General features: G+C 34.7%; 4 protein-coding genes across 6 annotated transcripts; 2 read left to right on the forward strand and 2 right to left on the reverse strand.

Moving 5' to 3' along the window:
* Positions 1-417: 417 nt before the first annotated feature.
* LOC127248859 (protein NETWORKED 1A-like) lies at positions 418-7,352 on the forward strand. 2 transcript variants are annotated; one of them, XM_051271409.1, is made up of 6 exons: positions 418-707; positions 1,342-1,457; positions 1,712-1,914; positions 1,988-5,820; positions 5,886-7,039; positions 7,153-7,352. In XM_051271409.1, exons 3-6 carry the CDS (start codon positions 1,812-1,814, stop codon positions 7,154-7,156), a joined length of 5,094 nt encoding a protein of 1,697 aa, XP_051127366.1. In that variant the 5' UTR covers positions 418-707; positions 1,342-1,457; positions 1,712-1,811; the 3' UTR covers positions 7,157-7,352. The 2 variants fall into 2 exon arrangements, with proteins under 2 accessions (XP_051127366.1, XP_051127362.1); XM_051271405.1 differs by having other exon boundaries at positions 419-707; positions 5,886-7,352.
* An 842-nt stretch (positions 7,353-8,194) lies between these two features.
* Positions 8,195-11,335, reverse strand: LOC127247466 (40S ribosomal protein S3a-like). The gene is made up of 7 exons (XM_051269303.1): positions 11,235-11,335; positions 11,058-11,105; positions 10,837-10,942; positions 10,066-10,203; positions 9,469-9,654; positions 9,119-9,319; positions 8,195-8,499 (listed from the first exon to the last, which is right to left on the reverse strand). Exons 1-7 carry the CDS (start codon positions 11,243-11,245, stop codon positions 8,410-8,412), a joined length of 780 nt encoding a protein of 259 aa, XP_051125260.1. The 5' UTR covers positions 11,246-11,335; the 3' UTR covers positions 8,195-8,409.
* Positions 11,336-11,530: 195 nt separating this feature from the next.
* LOC127251170 (uncharacterized) lies at positions 11,531-15,499 on the forward strand. 2 transcript variants are annotated; one of them, XM_051274774.1, is made up of 8 exons: positions 11,531-11,790; positions 12,726-12,819; positions 12,917-12,967; positions 13,040-13,213; positions 13,439-13,654; positions 13,726-13,845; positions 14,556-14,689; positions 15,069-15,499. In XM_051274774.1, the coding sequence occupies exons 1-8, from the start codon at positions 11,645-11,647 to the stop codon at positions 15,130-15,132; spliced, it is 999 nt and encodes a 332-aa protein (XP_051130731.1). In that variant the 5' UTR covers positions 11,531-11,644; the 3' UTR covers positions 15,133-15,499. The 2 variants fall into 2 exon arrangements, with proteins under 2 accessions (XP_051130731.1, XP_051130732.1); XM_051274775.1 differs by having other exon boundaries at positions 13,439-13,618.
* A 1,011-nt stretch (positions 15,500-16,510) lies between these two features.
* Positions 16,511-19,496, reverse strand: LOC127247686 (protein IQ-DOMAIN 19-like). Its single transcript, XM_051269656.1, has 3 exons — positions 18,934-19,496; positions 17,781-18,800; positions 16,511-16,745 (listed from the first exon to the last, which is right to left on the reverse strand). The coding sequence occupies exons 1-3, from the start codon at positions 19,357-19,359 to the stop codon at positions 16,725-16,727; spliced, it is 1,467 nt and encodes a 488-aa protein (XP_051125613.1). The 5' UTR covers positions 19,360-19,496; the 3' UTR covers positions 16,511-16,724.
* Between the last annotated feature and the right edge of the window lie 5,539 nt (positions 19,497-25,035).

The following is a 25,035-nucleotide window of genomic DNA, read 5'->3' on the forward strand; positions in this document are numbered from 1 at the left end:
TTTCAATAATTAATTTACAACCAAATAACATCCACACTATTCAAGGGTAAAATCGAATTTTCAATTGCAAATTCCAATAATTTCAATAATCTGCTGATTTTGCATTAAGTATAATACAATTTACATTAACCCATCATTTTTATGACCCAAGATTGCAAATTTATTCATCAATCAAAGAAATGATTTTTATTTTTATTTTATTTTAGCAATGAGTGGTAAAGAGTTTCGATACCCAATAAAGCAATGGCGAAGAACATCAAATTCCACAGTGCGAAAAAAAATGGCCGTTGTCAGAATCTCCCTAATCAATGATTATTGTGTAACGTTTATTTCCAAATTTTTAAATCCAAATTCACATTTAGCCTATATGTATAACGACAAAAGCATTCTGTATGTATTCTGTATGTATAGATCTATGTATCTGTATAGCGACTGACTGATTGTAGAGAGAGAGAGAGAGAGAAGAGGAGAGAGAAAGAGAGCTGTGGCAGCTTTGGGTACTTTTCACAGCTTGCTATACCATCACCAACCAAGCCTGACTACATACATACATAATTCAGTGACCTATCAATGGCTAGAGAGAGAAACTAGAGGGAGAGAGCTCGAGAGAAGGAAAAATGGGGTGAAGCTGAAGATTTTTTAGCTGCTTGGTGTGTTTTGTTCCACGGCGAGCACCTGCTGGTTAACTTACTGTGATTTTTTACTTTGTGAGTTTTGATCTCATACGGCCTTTCAATTTTTAATATTATTTTTTTTAATCTCTGATTTGTGAATGATTTTGGTTCATTTTTTAGCTGTTAAAAAGTGTCGGTTTGAGTTACCTTCGATGATTTTTGCTTCGTGGATGAAATGTGTGTTGATTGTTCTGATAGGGTTCGATTTTTTATCTCCAGATTTCATTTTGCCTGAAAGGTGTTCGACGATTTGTCTCTGAGTTAATTATTTGCTATCTCTTTGAGAAACTTTTTGCTCAATGATTTACTGATTTTTGCGACTATGGATGCTCTGAAATTTTAACCACAGTTGATTCCTGAGACGAATGTCTGAATATGATTTTTTTTTTTTTTTTTTTATAATTAAATTGCTAATTTGGTGCTGTTTGATGTTCTTGTTTGGTTTGCCTGCTCATAGATGATGATGGATTCAGCTGAATCTTTTGATTTTAGATTTTGATTTTTCTCAGAATGTTTGAAGGCATTTCTGTTGTTTGGAAGATTATAAATTTCTGGATGATCTTATAGCATCAGGAGATTGTTTTTGTTTCGATTTCTTTCGTCGATTATGTCCTTTTCGATGCACAATTCATAGCTGGATAATGAAATTTATACTTCTTCGGCGCAGATTTTCGTCAGTATATTAGCTTAGAAGCCATTAATTGAAGTTGACACTCTGCATTTCTGTCTGGTTCTTGATAAAGAAGGCAAGTTTATATCCCTTGATCCGGAAGATTATCCGAGGTATGGATTTATGGTGTTTTTGTTGAAATGTAGTTATCATTGCAGCGTTGTCAATTGTCGAGCTTATTGCAGAAACTGATTCATAGGAAATAAACAAACAGAAGATCAAACAAATAGTCGTCTCACAATGCATTCTTCTTCTCCTTTCAAAATGATAGTTTCGACATTTCTGTCAAGAATTGCTTAATGCCGTTTGTTTGGATTCTTTATCGAACAATTTTCATTGAGTATGGATACCAAATAATTGGCTGCAGGTTCGACATACCCCCGGTAACAGCAATCCATTTTGTCGATTCTGTGGTTTCCACGATAAAAAAAAAAAAAGCGCGCCGGGGTTGCATTTTCGATTTTTAGATGGCGGCCCTTTCGAATTCTGAGACGAGGAACATGTATTCTTGGTGGTGGGATAGCCATATCAGCCCGAAGAACTCAAAATGGCTCCAAGAAAATCTTACCGGTAAATACTTGTTTTTTACAGATTACAAATTCGTCTTCTCGCTTCTTATAATTTTATTCGGTTGGTTTATCAGATATGGACGCGAAAGTTAAATCGATGATCAAGCTGATCGAGGAAGACGCAGATTCGTTTGCAAGAAGGGCTGAAATGTATTACAAGAAACGCCCGGAGCTAATGAAACTGGTCGAGGAGTTCTACCGGGCGTACCGTGCATTGGCTGAAAGGTATAATCATGCCATGGGAGAGCTCCATCACGCTCATCGAACAATAGCAAAAGTGTTTCCCGACCACATACCGGTCGAGCTCGTCGACGATTCGCCTTCGAAAGTATGGACACCGGACAAAGACCTGCGAATGAACACGCCAGAAATGAAGTTTCCCGTGCGCTCATTGTTCCAAGGAGACGACAATTTGCTGGGGATTTCCGAATCTGAGTTGGATAAAATCACACCTCAGAAAGAAGATTCAGAGAAGGAGAAAGAAGACAATGAAGTGCTGCATTTGTCGAACGAAAACCAGAACTTTAAAGACAAGATTCGTGACGAGGCTGAAAGAGCGGGAAAAGCCGAAGACGAAGTTCAAAGTTTAACAAAAGCGTTAGCTGAGATGCAAGCCGAGAAGGAAGGCGCGTTTCATCAGTATCAACAATGTGTGGCGGATCTGTGTAAACTTGAGAAAGAACTCGAGAAGATGCAGAGGGAATCGAAGAGTCTCAGTGAAAAATCGAGCCGAGCTGAAATAGAACTCCAGATGTTGAAGGAATCACTCGTACAGTTGGAGGCCGAGAAGATCGCAGGAGAAGTTAAAGAGAAGGAGTATTTGGAGAAGATAGCCGAACTTGAAGAAGACACCGATGACTTTAACATTAGAGCGACGAAAGCAGAAATCGAAGCTCAAATTGTGAAGGACGAGCTTTCAAGGCTAAAAGGCGAAAGGGACGCGGTGGTTCATAACTACAATCAGTGTCTTGAGAAAATATCGGCTCTCGAGATTTTAATCTCGACTATGGAAAATGAGGCGACGCTGCTTAAGAGCCGAGTGAAAAGTTCCGAGAAGGAAATCTTCGACCTTAAAAAGTCTCTTGGAGATCGTAACAGGGAGAAAGAAGCATCGGAACTCCAGTACAAATACTGCTTGGAGAAAATATCGAAGCTCGAGGAAGATTTATCGAGTGCGAAAAGGGACGTCAGGCGACTTAACAACGATGTTTTGCTCGGGAATTTGAAGCTGAAGAACGCGGAAGAGAAGTGCAATCTTTTGGAGACGTCAAATCAGTCCCTACGAGCCGAGGCTGATAATCTAGCGAGAAAGATTGCCGCGAAAGATAAAGAGCTCTCAGAGAAGCAGCACGAGTTGGAGAGCCTTCAGACGAGTTTAGAAGACGAACACTTACGTCACGAGCAAGTCGAGGCGATGCTTCAGACGGTACAGAGTTTGCACTCTCGATCGCAAGAAGAACAACGAGTTCTTGCGCAGGAGCTCCAACGAGTTCTTGAAATGCTAAAGGAATTGGAGGAAGAAACGCCAAAGAATGTTACGGAGGAAGAAATTCAGCGCGAAAATGAAATCGTGAGCTTATGGGACATTAAGGAGAGACTTGAAAAGGAAGTCGCGCGCCACATCGATCTGAGTGGTTCCCTTCAGCAGGAAATCTTGTGTCTGAAAGAAGAAATCAAGGGGTTGAATATGCGGCATCGAGCGATACTCGATCAAATAGAAGCTACGGGTCTGAATCCCGAGCATTTGAGGACTTCGATAAAGAACCTGCAAGAAGATAACTCGACGCTGCGAGAAATGTACGAGCAGGGCTTCAACGAGAAAGAAATTCTATCGAAGAAGGTAGAGAGCCTGCAAAAAAATCTGGACAAGAAGGTCGACATGAATAAGGAATTGACGAGCTCGCGAGAAACAGTGAATTCATTACAAGAATCTTGTCGATCGCTCGTTACGGAGAAAGCTTGTCTTCTGTCGCAGTTACAGGCGATGACGGAGAATATGCACAAGCTGTTGGAGAAAAATGCTGTTCTCGAGAATTCCCTATCATCGGTGAAAATCGAACTCGAAGGTTTAAAGGAGAAAGCGAAGGGATTACAAGATATCTGCGACTTGCTTAAGGATGAAAGATCGTATCTTTTGAGCGAACGAGGAGTTTTAGCGATGAAATTGGAGAATGTCGAGAGGAGAGTCGAAGTTCTTGAGAAAAAGTACTCGGGATTGGAAGAAAAGTACGCCGATCTTGTGAAGGAGAAGGAAGCTGTGCACGATCAAGTTAAAGAGCTCGAGGTTTTGTTAGGCGTCGAGAAGAAAGAGCGAGCGAACTCCGAGCTTGACAGTCGTACGCGATTAATTGGGCTCGAAAGTCAGCTACACATTCTGAGAGAAGAGAGTAAATGGAAGAAGAAAGAGTACGACGAGGAAGTCGATAGATCGATAAAAGCGCAGTTTGAGTTATCGGTGTTGCAGAAAATCATGGAGGAGATGGAGGAGAAGAACTCGTCTCTCATAATCGAATGTCAGAAACACGTCGAGGCGTCGAAATTGGCGGAGAAGCTTATCAACGAGCTGGAGAGCGAAAGTCTCGAGCAGCAGGTCGAAGCTGAGATCTTGTTGGACGAAATCGAAAGAACGCGACTGGCGATGTACCAGATTTTCAGGGCGATCGGAGCGGGTCAAGATTGCGTTTTTGATAACAGGATCGACGACGAGCAGAGATTTGTGCATCGGATTCTCGAGAGTATTCATGACCTGAAATGTTCGATTTCGAAGCACGATGATGATAAGCAGCTGCTCTTGGTCGAGAACTCGGTTCTTCTAACTTTACTAGAGCAATTGGAGTCGAAGGGAATCGAAATCGAATCGATGAACTTATACTTCGAAAAAGAGCTGAAAAACCTCGTCGAGAAACTTGCCGTGGCGAGAAACGAGAAGGAAAAAATGTTGGAGCTTGCGACGAAGCAAGCAACTTTGCAAAGATCGTACAAATTGTTAGAGGAAGCGTTAGCAGAAGCGAATCAGCAAAACGCGAACTTACGGAAGAGAATTTCCGATTTAAGCGACGATAAAGATCAGGCGAATCGATGTACCGACGCCGCTCTCATGGAGTTTCTAGCGACGACTGTGCAATCGGAGGCTTTTCGAAGCTTCGGAGACGAGAAGCTCGACGAAATTAATTCACTTCTGATCGATTTGAACAGACAACATGAGATGAATCGTTGCATCGCTGAGAAGCTGGAGGTGCAAAAAGCCGAGAATTTACTTCTTAAAGACAATGCCGATCGATTGGAACGGGAGATCGAAAGTGTTCGAGAATATAATGTTGTAATGAAGAATGAGATACGTAATGGGAAGGAGAGTTTGCTCGAAGCCGAAGGAAAGCTTCTCGTCGCCGAAATCAAGCTCGAAGCTTCGGATAATTTGAACCTAAAGTTATGCAAATCGGTGAACGATCTAAAAGATGAGGTTTCGCAGCTGTCCAAAGACCGTTCTATCCAGTTGAAGGAAATCGAGAGGCTTCTGAATGTGAAAGAAAACTTGGAGTCGGAAATCGGACAGCTTCGCGAAGAATTGGAAGAAAAAGTTGTGCACGAGAGCCGTGAATTCAAGCTATGGGAGGAAGAAGCATCGGAATTTTATTTTGGGCTTCAGATCACGTCGGTCTGCGACGTTTTCTTCGAAAATACGGTGCGGGAGCTCGCCGAGCTATGCTGGAGGCTTCGGAATGAAAGTGATTCGAAGACAACGGTGATCGAAGCGAAGAACGAGAAGATTTTGTCGATGGAGACTGAAGTCGGGAGATTGAAATCGCAGCTGTATGCATACGCTCCGATTGTATCGGCGTTACGGGACGATGTAATACTAATCGAGCATCAGACGAAGATTAAAGCGTCCCGGAAAGACGAGACTGAGGTAAAACTCTCCGATTTCTCGCCAAAATCGTATCGAATTCTTACGTAAATGTTCGATTTTTACAGATGTTCGAGGTTGTCGATGCGATTGAAGATGAATCGATCGTTAGCTTGCAGAAGCTGCAGATGCGAATTAAAGCTGTTGGGAAATCGATGCAAGAGATGAACAGATCAGTCGGGCACCGACGAGCGAATTCAAGCAGCAAGCAAGAATCGGGAGGCGGCGAGATCGAACGATTAAAACCGTTGCGATGCTTAGGGAGAGACAAACCCGAGAATAATCGACGAAAAGGGCACGGGAACGACGCGTCGGAGACGCCAAAGCTGCAGAAAATCAAAACGAAATCCACCGAGCTTCGTAACACGACGACAACGAAAGACATCCCGCTCGATCAAGCTTCCGACGGCTCGCAAAACGGGATGCGACGTCGAGGCTCCGTCCGAGTCGACGACAAAATGCTCGAGCTATGGCAAGCCACGCCGCCGGATTTAACAATCGGCGAATCGCTGCGACGCTCGTACAAAATGACGGACAAGGACATTGTGTACGATCAATTCGACAATGGCAACCGGAAATCGGACCCACCGTCGACGGATTCTGACGTCGAGAAAGAACTCGGCGTCGACAAGCTCGAGGTTTTAACACGAACGGCGTCCCGAAACCGCGAAACAAACGCTCGGAGGATCATCGAGAGGCTTAATTCGGACGCGCAGAAGCTCGAGAATATTCGGATAACGGTCGACGACCTGAGGAAGAAGACGGAGGCGAATAAAAAGAGTCGAAAGGCGAAAAACGTTGATTTCGAGACGGTCGAGGAGCAGCTTCTAGAAGCGGAGGAGACGGTGGCGTATCTCGTCGAATTGAACGTCGAGCTTTCGAGGACGATTGAGGAGTGTCCGTCGCCGGAGGAGAAGGCGGCGGTTCAGGTGAAAGAAGCGGCGCGGAAACGGCGGCGGAAAGTGACGGAGCAGGCGCGGAAAGCGTCGGAGAGAATCGGGCGGCTGCAGCTGGAGGTGCAGAAGATACAGTATGTGATGGTGAAGGCGGAGGAGGAGAAGAAGAATCGGTTCCGGAATAGATTGTTCCGGAACCGGACGATTGTTCTGAGGGATTTTATTTACGATGGCGGCCGGAGGAGGAAGAAGAAGGATCCGTTTTGCGGTTGTTTTAGGCCGTCGACGGCGGCGACGGGCAGCCGGAGCGGGCAGAGTCCGAGCGGGTAAATCGTTGTTTTAGGCCGGGGACGGGCAGCCGGAGCGGGCAGAGTCCGAGCCGGTAAAATTGTTGTTTTAGGCCGGCGAAGGGCAGCCGGTGCGGGCAGAGTCCGAGTAGGTAAATCGTTGTTTTAGGCTGGGGACGGGCAGCCGGAGCGGGCAGAGTCCGAGCCGGGAAATGGTTGTATTGAATTGGGTAGAGCTACTGATTTTATTTTTATTTTTATTATTGATGGCAGATGTCTGTGACTGTGTAAGAAGGCTTTATAGTTTGTTTTTACTTCGGTATAATTTCTGCAATAATAAGACGCTTTGATCGATTTTTTTTTTTTTTTTAATATTTTGATTTAAATCCATTTATTTTATTTTATTATTATTTTAGAAAAAAAAATGTTTGACATAGTATCCTTTATATATATACTGTATAATTTTTATTCAATTTTTACGATTTAGATTTTATTCAAAAGAGTTTTTTCATTGAAATAAAAAAGACCAAATGGTCATATTTAAATATATATGCACGCAATGGTCTGCTTTCTCTTTTTAAATGTGTATATATATATATATATATATAATTTATTCACTTTTGCGTTTTTAGATGTGTTTACTGTTTAGGCATGAAAATTGTATAATTAATACAAAAGTTAAAAAAGTAAAATATATATTAATATATGTACATAAATATTATTAATTATTTTTAAATTTGAAATTTCTAAATTTGAAAATATTGCAGGTGTTTAAGACTGAAGGAGTAATATATATTATACTTTTTAATAATATTTATAAAACAAATTCACACTTACATGACATATTACACTCTTACTATATACTGCCTCTGTCCCATGTAATATGAGTGTATTACCGTGGACACGAAAATTTATAATTAATAAATAATTAAGAAATGTATTAGGAAAAACAATTATTATTTAGTAAAAATAATTATAGATTAAGATTAAGATAACTAAATAGTTTAATTAAAATTAAAAAATTTAAATTTTAAATTTTAAAATAAAAGTGTATAATTAATTTTCAAAAAAAGAAAAGAACAAATTATGTGGGATAAAAAATAGGGACAAATTATCTGGGACGGAAGGATTACTTTTTAGAAATTTTAAACCATTCATCAAAATTAACTTTTTTAAAAAAAAAACACCATCAAATTCCTACATATCTAACTAGAAATGTATTTAATATTATAATTTAGAAACAAGCATAGAATTTAAAATAAAATCCAAGAAACACAGATTGCAACAAAATGTAGCCTCAGTAACAAATTCATTGATTATATCAAAATCTCAATGCTAAAACACTCCAACAAAAATACCTGCAGCTGAGTTTTTCCCAAAAATGTCAAGAACCATATGGAGAAATTGAACTAGGCGCCGATGACTTCAGTAGGCTCTACGGGCTCTTCGACCGGCCGGTCCAACTTCACCCCGACATCTTCACTGTAATCACCATGAACCTACCGGACAAAGAAACGAGCATTATATTTCACTTATAACTCGAGTCATTAACAAAATTAGCACAAAAAAACTTATAATGACTTCTTTTAGATGGTTTAATCTTTTGTTGAATAGGATTATAATTTATCCCGACTAACGAGAACAAAAAAGTGTCTTAATCACTCATAACGAACATTTCTTTAGAGGGCATGTTAGCATTAAAGTTAAACTATCCAATGTAATTGTTTACGATAAATGACCATTCGCTAATAGCTAAATTAACATTAATTATAGTATACAAATCAAGGCAATAATAATAATAATAATAATCCATCTAATAATAATTAAATTATTTTATCTTGTGATTATAATATCCATTAAAATAACACTATTTTAATCATATCATATAGAGTGGATAAAATATTTATACATGTCGGCTATGGGTTTGTTTCTTTTAAAAAAGAATTCCAACACATTTCCTTAAAAAAATTAATATACTACACGTACTAATTATTTTTATATTATCTACACAATTCTCTGTACCTCACATTAAATTTTTTTTTTTCAAACCAAAACACAAAACAAACACACCCCACATTTATCAAAAAATTAAAGAATGTAACAGATCGTAGGTCTTACCTCCATCAATCTTCCGAGGTCAAATTTCGGAGCTTTCAAGATCTTGACCTTCCTAATAAACACATTCTGCAAAGGATAGATGCTCGAAGTAGCCTTCTCAATATCTTTTCCAATTGATTCGGGGATAAACTTCTGAACCAAATCCTTGAGATCGCAAGATTGTGCTTGGTTAATCATGATCTCTCTCATCTTCCTCCGGATCTAAACAAACGTAATAAAACACTTATTAATAGGGAGAAAAATATTGAATAAATTCGATTAAAAACAAGGGGTTTTTATACTGAAATGGTAATGGCATTTCACTTGTATCTCATACAAAACCAAACAAGACATTTAAGAAAAGTATTTACTTGACGAATCTGGCTCGACTGAGCATAACATGTCCTCTTCTGCTGGTTGACGCGCTTCTTAGTGAAGGCAATACAGAACATCCTTAAAGTATAGCCATCGGTTGTCTTGACATCAACATGAGCTTCGATCAACGATTGCCATTTTTTTACTAGTGATCTCAATTTATCAGTAGTGAAATCCATACCCTGAAATTTCAAGAGAATAGTTCGTCACTCAAGCAAATGTAGTACAAAGCCGCCAAAAATATTACGCCCTCTATCCCACTAGTTCTATTTGAAACTTTTGGCACTATTATCAACAGTAATTTTAAAAAAATAAAAATCATATCAAATACCTTTTTCTTTTCATAGAACATCACAATATCAAATATTCAATTTTTTCCATTTCCCAATATTTTTCAAAACTCCAAAATTTTCAATACTTCTATCTAAACAGAGCCCAAAAATCTTTTGCTACTATTTCTACTTTGGGATGTCTAAAATATCTTGCAACTTTTATTTACTCTATATTACCTTTATAATAAATAAAATTTATAAACTCACTTCCAACAAGTAAAATCGCCAAAGATTATAAAAACTATACTTGTAGTTTCGTACCCAGAAGTTTGTCAGAACATTTTTTCCCTGGATGTCCTCGGCTCTCAATCGAATCTTTCTGAAGGCGTGATCCTCATCACCTTGAAGATCAGCAAGGGAAACCTCAAACACACGATGCTTGAGCCCTTCTGAAGCAATCTGGTGAATAAAATTGTTACTTTAGAGACAATGTTGGAATTAAACATGAGTAGTTTCGAAATAAACAATGCAAACAATCCATATCAATTACATATTTGGACTCTTTTTACATAGACATCCAAAAAAATAAAAAATGCACTGTCTATCAACTACAATTTTTCAATGTGATATTTTGTGAGAAAAAAAAAGTAGCTTTTTAATAGAATCTGTATAGGGTCAATAGTTTTGATTTTGATTTGAAATACTAAACAAAAAAAAAAAAAAAAAAAATTTGCAATGCCATCTAAAGTAAAATAATTTTGACCCTTAAACCATCACATCCATATTCATGCATCTCAAAACTATTTCATTTTCATATTAAGAAAATCACTTTAAAATTTATTTACCATTAAACAAAATTAAATCCAAAACAAGAGTGGCATAAAAATGCAACCAAATTTCTATCCATTCAGAAATACCTTCTGTTCAATTAAATGAAGAAAAACTGAAAGCATATCCAACAGTAGCTAAAAAGAAAATTATTTGTAGGATTCAAAGTAGAAAAATAATATTAAAATACTACGAAGGATTAATAAAACTGAAGAAAAAATTAAATAAACACATTTTATTACTGTTACTGAATAAATTAATTACCTTTGTACCCTGTGTACGAGTAACAAGCGTCTTGCCGACATTTCTAGTGTTGAAAATCGAAGGAGCTTTTACATCATACCAATCCTTCTTGGCAAATGGATCAACCCTGCAAAAACCAGATCCAGAAATGTGAAAAAAAAAAAAAAAAAGTGTAGCGCAGTTACGAACATTTGAAAAATAAGGTTAATTTTAAGAAAAATTGCACAAAAAAAACAGCTCACGCTTTCTTCTTTCCTCCCTTCTTCCCCTTGGAAATTCTCTTGTTCTTCCTGCATCAAATCGAAAATCATCCATATTAAGTATCCGACATAATCTAGGTCTTCAATTTGCACCCGAAATAAATAATAAAAAAAATGCATATAATAGAAAAGTATACGGATTTGGGAGGACGTTAGTACCCGACGGCCATGGCGGCGGAGCAGTAGAGCTTGGAGGATGCAGAGACGGCGACTCTGAGAAACGCTCCTCGTTCTAAGATATTTTTGCTTAACCAAAACCCTAGTTCGTCGTCTCCATTAAGATAGCCAGAATTGGACCGGTCAAAAAGCCCAATTTGAGATCCAGGCCCAATAATAAGGTCCAGGCTCATTATTAAGTATAAATTATTGGGCCAAACCAAAGGCCCAATTTTAGCTTCAGGCCCATTATTAAATAATTCCTTTTCTTCTTCGTGCGGATTTAAACTTAAACCAGCAGAGGAAGACGAAGATTGGGGAAGAATCTCAGAAACCCTAACAAGAAACTCAGATCAAATTGGAGAACAGCGTTGTTGTTTCATACTGAGTATTAAGGTTAGACTTGACGAAAAATGGGGGAAACCGGAGAGAAGGCGGCGGCGGAGGCTTCGCTGAAAGATCAGGGGAATGAGTTTTTCAAAACTGGGAATTATCTCAAAGCTGCAGCTTTGTATACTCAGGCCATTAAGAAAGATCCTTCTAATCCTGCTCTTTACAGGTAATGCTCAGTGTTGTTCTGGTTGGGATTTTGATGATCCCGATCTTCTCTTCACAACTCCATAGCAAGCACTCAGTTTATGTTTTTAATTCTTCTCATTGTAGTTTGTCGTTTATTTTGTTTCGACAGAGATTTTAGCTATGCATACAGTTTGTAATAAGTATCTTTGAAGTTGAACTAGGTTAAGGGTTTTGGTTTTGGGGGCGTTTTTTATGATTTGGATTTGAAACTTTTTTGAATTGAAAATAGGTTGGATAATATATTTTGAATGGAAAGCGCTTCTTGAATGTGTTTTTCTTTAGGAAGACATTGTTTTTAGTGGAGATAGAATGTCGAATCAATAGTACGAAAACTAATTCAATAACACAAACCAAATTATTTGCTTTTATGATTGGGTTGTGTATGTTTCTTTGAACAAAATTTCATTGATTTATTGTCTGGAACTAATCGTTTGGTTGAACACACACATTCGTAGTCTCAAAAGGTTAGAAATTTTGTATACAATCGTGGAGGAAAGACTATCTTTATGCCTTAATGAGTAGCCGTAATACTTTCTAACATTTCGAGGTTTAGTTTGCTCAGAATGGTAGTCAAAAATGTTAAAGCACATTGTGAAGTTGTTTGAAAAGAAGTATGATATCAATTAACAAGAACTTTATGTATCAAATTGACATTCTTTATGGCATACTAGTGACTTTTTGTGCAACAATAGTAGGTGTTTAGTAAATGAAGATTTTGGTAGATGATAATATATGAACAATGTCTTTGAAAATGTTTGGATATCCTCGCCTTCATGTTTGTAAGGTTTTTTGTTTTCCTATATGTCCATTTTCTCTTCGCATTATTTGTATGTACCTCTTTCTTAATATCCATTATACGTATATCTCAAATACTGAACTGTTAATAGTTAATACTGTTGGTACGTCTTTTACTAGCAATCGTGCCGCAGCATTTCTGCATTTGGTAAAACTGAACAAAGCACTTGCTGATGCAGAGACTACAATCAGTCTAAAACCAGATTGGGAAAAGGTACCCGGTTTATTGATTAATGAAATTTTTGTTTCTTTTTCTTGACCTTCATTCTTTGCTCGATTACATACCAAACTACTGCTGGTTTATTTTGCAGGGATATTTTAGGAAAGGGTGTGTTTTAGAGGCTATGGAAAGATATGAAGATGTAAGTGATTTTTTAGATTTGAAAAAAAAAATTGTAGAAATTAACCATTAGTTTTTTTGATTTGTTGCATAGGCATTAGATGCCTTCCAGGTTGCATTGAAGTATAATTCGCAGAGTTCTGAGGTGTCCAAAAAAATAAAACGGATCATACAATTGGCGAAAGACAAGAAACGGGCTCAAGAAGTGGAGGATAAGCGATCGAATGTTGATATGTCCAAACATTTAGATTCCACAAAAACAGAACTAGTAAGTGCATATTTCGTTAGTTGTATACCAAACCTTTTCTGCTATTGCTGCTTTTGATTATTTTCTCTAATCTTTTTATTATTTTTTTTTCCGACAATTGAGATTATCTTTGAATATCCATTTTCTTCAGAATTTGGCTTCTAAACTGTGCTGTCTTAAGATTCTTTTTCAATGCTCAAATTCTCTCATAGATTTCAAAATATAATCTTATTTCTCTGTCTGCAGTCTGCGGCCTATGAAGCTGAAGATTGTTGGAAGGAGATTTTCTCTTTCCTTGTTGAAACAATGGAGAATGCTGTAAAAACATGGCATGAAAAATCTACTGTCGAACCTAGAGCTTATTACTTGCTTGATAAAGAGAACACAGATACAGAAAAATACGCTCCAATTGTTAATATAGATAAGGTACAAAACCTTTTGCCAATTGTTAATATAGATAAGGTACAAAACCTTTTGCGCAAAACTATTTTCCATTGTGATGAATAGGGGTATAATTTGACCTATTTTGTCAGGCATTTGAATCACCGCATACGCACAGCAGTTGTTTCTCCTTCCTCAGGCAGTACGCCGAAGAGTCTTTCTCTCAAGCTGCATGTTTAGCCGCTCCCAAAAGTATAATATCGTACCCTCAGGTAATTCTTACTTCCATTATCTCAAAATTTCTTCCAAGTTTCACCTATTTCTGGCTTCTTGATGTTAGCAATTTTGTCGCAATTAGATCTGCTGTCTCTATGAGGATGTTTATTCTATAAACTGAGCGATTTGAACAAATTGAAGGTCATCTAGCTGCGCAAACCGATCCAGAACTTTTGATGGTTGATGTATGGAATGGGACTTGGACGAGATAAAAACAGATCTTTAGTCACTTATTGAAATCAATTATGATTGTTAGGATGGGGTGAAGCGAATAAATAGAAAATGCAAACACTAAATAGAATTTGGAGAGTAATCTTATTCGAAGAATTTGTACTATGCACTGACCATTTAGAACTAAATTTTTAATTTGTAGGAGTGTTATGTGATCAAATTTTTGTGTTCCTTGGATAGTAAAAAAATTAACTTGAAATAATGCCTGCTGAGATATAAATAGGTATTCTTTGTAATCTTTTGAATGAAATTTTGATTTTTTTTTTTTTAATGTAATATATTACATGAAAAAGAAAATATTTGATTTGATCGTTTTTTAGAGGGAAAATTTTGGTGAAAAGTGCCGTGGCAAAATCAGACCTTAAAGAAAAAGAGCCTAGTTTCCCTGAATCTTCTCTTTCGTTAACTTCATTAAACCCTTCAAAATCGTCTTTCTGAAAAATTGTGCAATGGATTTATTTCTATGTAAATGCAGGTGTGGAAGGGCCAAGGATCAAGAAAATGGAAGCATGGACAAAATGATGGTTTCTTTTTCCAATTTGAATCACCACTTCTGCGTAAAATTTGGTTTATTCCCAGTTCTAACGAGAAGGGCCGAACTTTGTGCAGGTCTCCCTCTTTATTCATATAACATTTATTTATATGTACACACACACATGCATACACATACATGCATATGCATCCACAATAGAAAAAGTGCACACTTGGCAGCCCAAAATTATTGATGTGACCTTTTTTGAAAAAGTTAGTGTTGATGAATCGTGTCAAAATTATGTGAAAACATATGTATTTTATTTGGAATGTAATGTGTTGCATTATAGGTTTATAATACCTCACTAAAGTGTATCAACAAATTTTGAAGGGCTCAGACACTTCTAAATCTTCGAAATTTTGATAAACGACTTTGAAAATGTTATTACCGTATTTCCTATAGAAACTAGCAATATTTACTGTTGACTAAAATCTTTCTTATTGGCTTTTCTTGCAGGGATCCTGTCGCTCTAGACATTGACGTGCATGAAATAATTCCTCGTATCTTCAAAAAGGCGTAATTTATATGCACGAGCCACATCCGATTCTCTAGATGAAGATTTTGTGAAGAGGACTTAATATAAGCCATGGAGCAGACATTGTTGTGAGGTGGCGCCGACCTAGTTCTCAACATTGGACATCGATTCGCAAGTCCAACAGTTTGTCCAAATTAAGGTGCTTTTTTCCTCGGACTAGGTAAAGATTCAATCCAATGGAAAAATGCTTGTACTAGCCGTCATAGCGCGCTTGAAATTTGTTTTGTTGGATGGTAAGCATAATTGGAATACCAATTTCGATCTGCCCTTAAACTATGCTATGATTTGCTGTGTGGTTTGATTGATTTTGAAATTTTCTATTTATGTATGGAATGTATCAATTTCCTGATTCTTTGGTTTCGACTATTAGTATCTAATTCATTGGAGCCTATTGGTAAAGCTATGTTGGAATGATTCTAATTTTGAGCGTTTGAAATGCCGACAGGGCCGAGTAATCCTAGTCGGCATATGATCAATTACTTCTCGGCGTGTGATTGGAATTACTCGGTATGTAATGTGTAGATTATTACCATGTGTTGTCATTTCATATATATTGTACGAGGGTCTATATTTATATAATTTTTTGTATAAATGTTCTTCTATCGGTATTATAAGACTGATGGAAGGATTTTTGTAATTTTTTTTTAATTTGGACTACAAAAAAGTACATGAGAACTTTAGAGCCAGACGGGGTAGGATTATAACTATATTCATGTTATCTTATAACAAAGTATATAAATTTATGTTGGTCATCGATATGATATATGTTTATCCGTTCTAATTAGCATTGTTGTCGGTCAGCACATAATCTACAGTTATTGTATGGACTATTATTATGTTTTATCAGTTCATACTATTCATTTGTGGTATGTTCTAATGCATCAATTGTTGTTTGTTTTGTATGGACTATTATATGTATTGATCAGCATCTAAACTCCCGACAATATTTTGGTATATGGTCATATATTATTATTTCTATATATTGTATAAATATATTAATTCTTATTTATTCGATGAAATATAAGAGAGGACTTTCGATCCTTAGTTTTCTGTGTGTTTTTAGGGTTTAGGGTCGTGTAAGAAGCACTAACGTCGAAGAAGCTTGGAAAGACAATATAGAAGATTGTTCGATAATGTAATGATCGCTTTGCGGCTGTAATGACAACTAGATTAGGACGTGTAATTGAAGAGACGAAGTGAAGATCGATTTAGAGAAAAAAGAAAAGGTTTCTTGAAATAGAGATATGAACAAATATTACAGTTAACAACATTCTTACAGGAGTTCAGATTAGGACGTGTAATTGAAGAGACGAAGTGAAGATCGATTTAGAGAAAAAAGAAAAGGTTTCTTGAAATAGAGATATGAACAAATATTACAGTTAACAACATTCTTACAGGAGTTCGACAAAACAAATCACAAACATCAAACCAAGATTAACAAAAGACATTGTCACACAACATCGAGATTTAAATCATGTAATAAAAACAAGAAAAATAGACAGATGGATTATTACAAATGAATAGGATTGGCTTAATGTAAAAGGGACTCAAATTATTCGTCCTTCACCCACATTCAGTCAGTACCTGCTTCCATTCACCTGTATTTAAAAACCATAAACAAATTTATGTTATGTTCGATTTCGGATTTTTTTTTTTTTTACTCTAAAAATTTATGATTTATTCTGAAATATATATATTTTTCTATAAAATATATATTAACCAAGCACACATTTAATATTATATTATATTATATTGGATATATTCCTTTTCGATTCAGTACTATTATAATAAAATAATTATATAGAAAATGAGATTAAAAATATAATTAAAAACATTTTTGGAAATTTAGGTAGTAATTTTTAAAAGTAAAAATGGAATGTTATAAAATTAGTGATTAAATATTAATTTATTGACTATGCTAAATATAATAATAGAGTGAATTTAAAAAAGAAAAAAAAAAGTATATAATTTGACATCTAGATAAATTATTATTTTAACGGTCAGTTTGTTAAGTATTTATAATTAAAAAAAAAAGAAAATTCATTCCATTCAAATTAATTATGCCATTTTGGTATTAAAAATTAAAAAATATGACATTTTAATATAAAAATTAATAGATAAAAAATAAAATAGAGGCACTATAGAAATTTTATTAAAAATTAATATAAAAGTGATAAAGAGAAGAAATAATAGTGAATTTATTGTTATTTGTTAAAATATGAATATTAAAATTGTAAATAGACAAAATTCTTTCCTATAAATAAATTATACATAAATTTAAAAAATAATTAAAAAAATTATTACATAATTATAGACAACGTATAGAACTTTTATCGGTAGATATATATTATTTTTCCATTAATATTTTAGAAAATTGTGTCATTTTAAAATATATTTTTAAAATACACTCAAATTATTATTTTTAGTTATGTGAAATTCTTAGAAAATGGTATCTTGTGTATTTGAATTCATAATTTTATTATTATATATAGCTTCTCTATTATTATTATTATTATTATTATTATTATTATTATTATTTGAATTGTATGTATTTACTGAATAAATATTTTTAGAAATAGTTTCGAAAAATAAAAATAAATAAAATAAAATAATAGGCGTATGCATATCCTTACCTCAAATCCCACAAGAGATCTGCAGTAATTGGCGTTTGTAAGAACCGTGCTTGTCGATCCACACTCGCTGTCCTTTAGCGACATCGCCGATCTATCCAGCTTTACCGACCAAGGATAATTATTATTATTATTATAATTACTATAATTATAATAATTATAATTATAATTACTATTATTATTATTATTATTATTATTATTTTGACCCCCCGGCCCCACATTCGACGCCGACCTCTGCATCCTCACCGCCCGCGGAACGTTCCTCCCTTCCAGCGACGCCCGCCGGCGGCTCGCCTGCCGCTCGAACGCCGACGGCGGCGGCGGCGGCGCCTCCGCCGGCCGCTGCTTGGGGGCGCTGTGGGAACGGACTTTGGCCCGCGACGACTCCGTATTCGCCATGTAATTCGGGTAGAACGGATACTCGTTGTATAGGGACAGCGATTCCCCGCCCCCGTACTCGGATCTCGGGTACGGATACTGGGTCCGTGTCGGGTCGGGTTTGGATAGCCCCGAGTAGCACTGCGGGCTGCTCTGAGCTGTCCCGAACGAGGAATACTCTTCGAAGTGGTTGCTGCAGGCCCGCGGGCTCATGTCGGTGATCGCTGACGCCGCCGGCGACGGCTGGGCGGAGATCCGGTGGTGGTCGGTGTTTGAATAGCTGCTGTTTCGGGCTTTTGTCGCAGGCTTGTAGCTGTACGCGGCGGCGCCGGCGACGTCCATTTCGACGATTTTTATGTTGTCTTCGAGGGCTCTGTCGGAATCCGGCCGGCGGCGGGTTGGGGGAGTGAATTCGTGGTGGGGATTTTCTTGGAGAGATTTCCGGTGGTGGAAGTGGCGGTGGTCGGCGGCGGGTTTTGGTTCCTCCGCCGTGAGGCGGAGGCGCTGCGCACGTGCCCGGGCTTGGACGGTCACGAGCGCCTGCATACACCGCAGCGTCGCCGTCGCCTGTTTCCGTACAAGATGACCTCTTACCAACGCCTGTAATTTCACCAATCCTTTCAACGCATTCAATGCCTTCCTCGCCTGAAAATCAAAATCAGAAACCCTAATTTCATCCCCAATTTGACATGAAATCAAAACCAGAAACCCTAATTTTACCCCCAAATTGACATGAAATCAAAATCAGAACCCTAATTTCATTCCCCAATTTTCATACCAAATACGCCCGGAAAACGGACTGAATTTTGACGGCGGCGGCGGCCTCAGCCGCCGCCGTGAGCTGAGCAACAGCGGCAGCCGCCTTAGCTGCCGCCGCCGCCGCATCGGCGGCGGCGGCGGTGGCAGCAGCCACCGCCATTGCGTGCTTCTTAGACTCCCCTTCCGTGAAGTGCTGATCGTCGGAATTATTCCCCGCCGTCGCGGAGGAGCGGCGGAAGCTCCACCGGCGCTTCTCCTTAGGCGTGGTCGGCTGCGGCAGCGCCACCGGAGTCGCCGGCCGGGCGTCGGCGGCGGAATTTAGGGTTTGGACGGCGACTCTGACGTCCTTAAAGTGATCTTTCTCGGACCTGTCCTTGTCCTTATTACTATCCTTCTTCGTCGTCCCTGTCAAGAAATTTCTTATCCATCTGCTAGTTTTGCCCATGTCTGTCAATGTCGGAAGCTCACAAAAATCTGAGACAGAGTCAAAGAAAGCAACAACTTTGGTGTCAAGAAGAAGACGACCAGAGGCGCCATTAAATTACAGGTCCATAATTATTGGTGCACTGTTTCATTGCAAGAAACAACCTTTTTCAGCATTCATAAATTATAAATTAAATTAAATTAAATCATCTCCAGAATTAATTATGGAATCCTCAGGACAGATAGGATTAATTGATTCCTTACGTCTTGGTGATAGTCAATTTTTTTAAAAAAAATAATAATTATAATGCTATTAATAATTTATTAAATAAAAAAAAAAAAAAGTAAAAAAGTGTAAAAAGAAATGGGATCTGAAGCATGTGGAAGAAGATGCCTAATCCGTGTAAAAATGGGATTGTCAGATTTTTATCATACATTAAATTTTGGGGCCTCTTCGGACATGGGCTTTCATTTCTTTGTCTCTCCATGTGATTTTCTTTCTTACTTTATTTTTATTTTTATTTCTTTTATAAATAATACTAGTATTTTAATATTTTATATTTATTCCCTCCTTTATAATTTGTGTCTATTTTCTATTTTAATGTCTGTTACATAATTTATTATTTTGTTTTTGAAAATATAATCGTATTACTTTAATCACATTTTAAAATGTATAATTTCTAATTTTTTTAATTTTAATTAAACTATATACTTATCTTAATTTTTAATTATTTTTACTGATATATGTGTTAATTACTTACTAATTATATCTATTTAAATTCTCGTATCTATAATAATATGGCCAAATTATCTAGGGCCGATGGAGTATTTGATAAATATAGTGTAAATATTAATATAATGAAATATTTTTTGTAATGCAATGAAATCTATACTTATTAAATACGGGAATTTGTATATTGTATTTTGGATATCCTACATTACAAAATATATTCTCTATTCAACATCAATGTATACATTTATGTTTTTTTTTTTTTAAAAAAAATATTAAATAAAAATTATATTTTATTGACAAGTTTAAGTGTGTAAGAAAATTTTGATATATATTGAAATATAAAAATTTCACTTGTATTTAAGTTTTATATTAAATGTTGATAATATATTTGTAATTTATATAAAAATTAATTAATATTTTAGTATTAGCATGTAGAAAAAAATGACAAAATATATAGATTGATGTAGGATGAAAGGAGTGTATAATTAATTAATTTGGTTTTAATTTAGAGTTTAAGCACACCCTTTAATTAATTAATTAATTAATAAATAATGATAATAATAATAATAATAATAATAATAATAATAATAATAATAATAATAATAATAATAATAATAATTAGTATTATGATATGATATGATATGGTTTGGAGATGTGAGAAGGGATAATTTTGATGATATGATATGTGCACATGCCTTAACAGTTGTGGAATCTGCCTTGTTTAATTTATTACACTCTAAACCATGATCCAAGACAGCCCAACTTGTAGGTGGCACAAATATGTACATACATATATATATATATATATATATAGAGAGAGAGAGAGAGAGAGAGAGAGAGAGAGAGAGAGAGAGAGAGAGAGAGCGGGGCTAAACTGTATTGTTATGTTGTATCTAACTCTTTTATTATTTTAGTATTTTAAGTGGATTATGTTTGACAATAGTTCTGTAAGTAAAAATTTTTCGTTAAAATGGTCCTCCGGTGCTGGACTCGCCACGTTGGCCCGCTGTTGCTGACGTGGCTGACATTTCATCGCTACGTAGATGTCACGTCGAAGGACCATTTTAGCGAAAAAAGTTTACTTGCAGGACTATTTTCAAACAAAATCTATTTAAAGTACCAAAAATAATAAAATGAGGTCATATATAGGACTAAAAAAATAATTTACCAAGATATTTTGTAAAAAGAAATCCACATGTCGCTGACGTGACATCTACGTGGCGATGACATGTCAGCCGCGTCAGCAACGGCGTGCCAGCATGGCGAGTTCAGCACCGGAGGACCGTTTTAACGAAAAAATTTTACTTACAAAACTATTTTCAAACATTGTTCACTTAAAATCTTAAAATAATAAAAAAGATCATATACACAACACGAAACTTACATGTCTCGTCCTAATATATCTTGTGTGATGTCAATTATGGCATGTGTGGTTCCGACTATTTAATGTATTGTCAATTTATGTATTGTATTTATATTATATTAATATATAATTTGTATTGTCATTCTAAACTTTATATTGTTAGATATATTTTTTGTGCAAATTATCAGTATTGTATTGACTAATTACAATCAGCATAGTAACTGTGGTCATGAACTATTTGGGCAATTAGGGGTAGTGTGCTTTCTTGATTTTGTCCTTCTTGTTTAACTATTTATTATTATGCAATTCTCAAAATTTGATGTATATAATATATTATTCTATTTGATGAAATATTTAATTCAATTACTATTTTAAATAATATAAAAATTAAAATTAAAGTAAAAGGTCAAATATAAATCAGACATATTTTTATCAATTTTTATCATTTTAATATTACTAAAAGTGTGTTAATATTATATTTAGTTAGAAGAATACATTCATTCTTTAAATCTTTACTCATTATTTTTTTCATTTATTTACATTGTTGTTACTGATGTTATTAATTTTACATCCTATTTAAATTTAAAATGTCTCCATTATTGAATTCGTTAAAGTTCAATCTAATTAAAATAATTGATTAATATTATAAAAGTCTAAATATACAAAAAATAATACTTATTATATTATTATTTTTCCTATATTATCGATAATTGTTTATGTTTATTAATATTAATATTATTTTAAATTTATATATTATGATATTAGTGAAAAATATTTTTAGATTTGTCTCTTATTCATTGTAATTTTCTTTTATGTAACTGAATACTTAGCAACACATTTTTGTTAAGAATAAGAATATTAACCACGTATGATATATATATATATATATGTTGAATTAATATATTTTATCCGTCCTAAAAATAACTATCTATTTACTTTTTGCACGTAGTTTTAGAAATATTAGTATTATATTGGGATATAGTAGGAATAAAGTAGAAATGACCAAAATAACCTTATTAGTATGTGTGATATAAAGGTAATGGCATTTGTGTAATATATTGTAAGTTGTAAGGGTATTTGTAATGTTAGGTAAATAGTACAGTTACTAAAAGAGAAAATAGATACTTTGTTATAGGACGGACTAAAATGGAAAAATGGATACTTTGTTATGGGACGGAGGGGGTAAATCTTTTTGAAATGATATGAATATATTGAATCATTTAGTCTTAAATATTACTTCATCCGTCCCTTAACAATCTATCAATTTTTTCATTTTGGTCTGTCTTATAACAAAGTATTCATTTTTTTCTCAGTAATTATACTATGTACCTAACATTACAAATACCCTTCCAATTTACATTATATTATTCAAATGTCATTACCTTTATATCATACAATACTAATATGGTTAATTTAGTCTTTTTACTTTTATTTCTACTTTATCCCAATATAATACTTCCTCAGTCCCATTGAAAGGTTGTCATTTTCTATTTTCGTTCGTCCCAAAACAAAGTTATCATTTTCTAATTTAGTAATTGTACAATTTACATAACATAATAAATAGTCTTTCAACTTACACTATATTACACAAATGTCATTACTTTTATATTACACAATTACTAATAGAAACATCTTCGTCTTTTTTCACTACAACCCATTATAATACTAATATTAAAAAATCTACATGCAAAAAGTAAACGACAATCTTGCACCGAAACGGAGGGAATACTAGTATTTCTAAAACTCCGTGTAAAAAACAAATAGATATATAGATATAGGACGGAGCGAGTATATTAGTTGTGAAAAATGTAATTCTTTAATAGACACTAATAAATTAAACAATTTGGTCTAATTCTTCATAAATAAATACACATTAATAACATACTAGTGATTTAAGGCACATTATTCAATTAATTGACCATATATATTTATATGATTAAATAATTGAGATTGATTAATTAGCATGTGGGATGACAGTAATTGCAAGAGACATTCTCCAATTAGAGAATTACAACATTGTGACAGCTACATTTTGCATTTAAATAAATAAATAAATATACCTAAATAGTTGTCTTTATTATTATTATTATTATTATTACCAACTATTCATTTCATTCTTGTTTATAACATTAGAGACGTTTATAATGTATATATATATATATATATATCCATACTTCATTAAATTGAAAATTGGGTAAACTGTTTTTTTTTTTTTTTTTTAAGTACGTAACTGACCCCCTTATTATTTTAGTCTCATAAGTAGAGTCTGTCGTAAATTAGTCCCATAAGTAAAAAAATTTTGCTGTTTTAGTCCTTCGGCGCCGGAGATGCCCGCGTGGCTAGCCGGAGGTGACCTGACCTGGCGGACACGTGGATTTTCTATTTTTTTATTTTTCATTTTTTTTAATTTTTTTAAAAACTTATTTTTAATTTATTTTTAATTTTATTTGTATTTTTTATTTTTTTTATTTGGTCCAATTAAAAAATAATAATATTAAAATAAATGAAAAATAAAAAATAAATCTACGTGTCCGCCAAGTGTCGCTGACCTGGCGGGACACCTGACGGACACGTACCTCCGGCAAGCCACGCGGGCGTCTCCGGTGCCGGAGGACTAAAACAGCGAAATTTTTTCACTTATAAGATTAATTTGCGACAGGCTCCATTTACATGACTAAAATGATAAAAGGATCCAATTACGAGACTTTAAAAAATAGTTTACCTTTGAAAATTTTATTTGCCTTTTTTTTTATGGTGATTATTAGAACCAGAAAAAATATATACAATTTGAAAATTCCATTCAAACCCGATACAAGAAAATTGTGCTTATGATGACTTGAAAATTTCCGGACTAAACTGGCCATGCACGAATAATAAATAGTCGAACTGTATTTGACTCATCCCAATTTTAAATTTAAATAGTTAATATATTTAAAATTAGATAATTTTATAAAATTGTTAACAAATAATTAAATATATATAATGATATTCACATACAAATATATATCATAAATCCAAAATAAATACCTAAAGTCCTGCCAAACAATATATATTGAAATCCAATTATTACATGTAATATAAATATATATTAATGTAGTTTTTTAATATAAAAATAATTTTTAATTATAATATAAAACATAAAAATAAAATTTAAAATTAATATTTTCCAAAAATAACAATAATGAATAGGAAAGTTTGTATTGAAAGATTGAGAGAGTCTACTTGGCTTTCGTCTTATCTACTTCCTCTGTTCGGCCACAATGTCCTCTTTAGTGTAAAAAAGAGAATTTAAAAGATGGATAATTAGTAAATAATTAAGAATGTATCAGTAAAAATAATTTAAATATCGTATGATAAAAATAATTTTTGATTAAAATTTAAAAATTAATTAGTTTAATTAAAATTAAAAATTTTAAAATGATATTAAAATGTATAATTTTTTTTTCAAAAAATAAAAATAATAGGATAAGTGTGACAAAAGAAAATAGAAAAATTAACACGGTAAGGTGGGTCGAGCACGATCCGGTTCATTAGCGTGTCGGGCTAGGCATGACCCGAAATTTTCAAGCCTATTTTTGGAGTATCAAACATAATTTTTTCAT

The sequence above is a fragment of the Andrographis paniculata genome, unplaced genomic scaffold, assembly GCF_009805555.1.
Source record: "Andrographis paniculata isolate CXL003 unplaced genomic scaffold, ASM980555v1 Contig11END, whole genome shotgun sequence".
NCBI lineage: Eukaryota > Viridiplantae > Streptophyta > Magnoliopsida > Lamiales > Acanthaceae > Andrographis > Andrographis paniculata.

What these genes read in the sequence shown, in the direction of transcription:
- LOC127247466 (XM_051269303.1), bottom strand. An exon ending in ATGTTCTGACAAACTTCTGG is followed by an intron (nt 9,655 to 10,065) that starts GTACGAAACTAC and finishes TTGAAATTTCAG; the next exon opens with GGTATGGATTTCACTACTGA. An exon ending in ACCTCGGAAGATTGATGGAG is followed by an intron (nt 8,500 to 9,118) that starts GTAAGACCTACG and finishes TTTGTCCGGTAG; the next exon opens with GTTCATGGTGATTACAGTGA.
- LOC127248859 (XM_051271409.1), top strand. Translation starts at nt 1,812, where the DNA reads ATGGCGGCCCTTTCGAATTCTGAGACGAGGAACATGTATTCTTGGTGG. An exon ending in GCTCCAAGAAAATCTTACCG is followed by an intron (nt 1,915 to 1,987) that starts GTAAATACTTGT and finishes TTGGTTTATCAG; the next exon opens with ATATGGACGCGAAAGTTAAA. An exon ending in CCCGGAAAGACGAGACTGAG is followed by an intron (nt 5,821 to 5,885) that starts GTAAAACTCTCC and finishes CGATTTTTACAG; the next exon opens with ATGTTCGAGGTTGTCGATGC.
- LOC127251170 (XM_051274774.1), top strand. Translation starts at nt 11,645, where the DNA reads ATGGGGGAAACCGGAGAGAAGGCGGCGGCGGAGGCTTCGCTGAAAGAT. An exon ending in ATTCCACAAAAACAGAACTA is followed by an intron (nt 13,214 to 13,438) that starts GTAAGTGCATAT and finishes CTCTGTCTGCAG; the next exon opens with TCTGCGGCCTATGAAGCTGA. An exon ending in CAATTGTTAATATAGATAAG is followed by an intron (nt 13,655 to 13,725) that starts GTACAAAACCTT and finishes CTATTTTGTCAG; the next exon opens with GCATTTGAATCACCGCATAC.
- LOC127247686 (XM_051269656.1), bottom strand. Translation starts at nt 19,359, where the DNA reads ATGGGCAAAACTAGCAGATGGATAAGAAATTTCTTGACAGGGACGACG. An exon ending in CCGTTTTCCGGGCGTATTTG is followed by an intron (nt 18,801 to 18,933) that starts GTATGAAAATTG and finishes TTTGATTTTCAG; the next exon opens with GCGAGGAAGGCATTGAATGC. An exon ending in GATCTCTTGTGGGATTTGAG is followed by an intron (nt 16,746 to 17,780) that starts GTAAGGATATGC and finishes TTTTAAATACAG; the next exon opens with GTGAATGGAAGCAGGTACTG.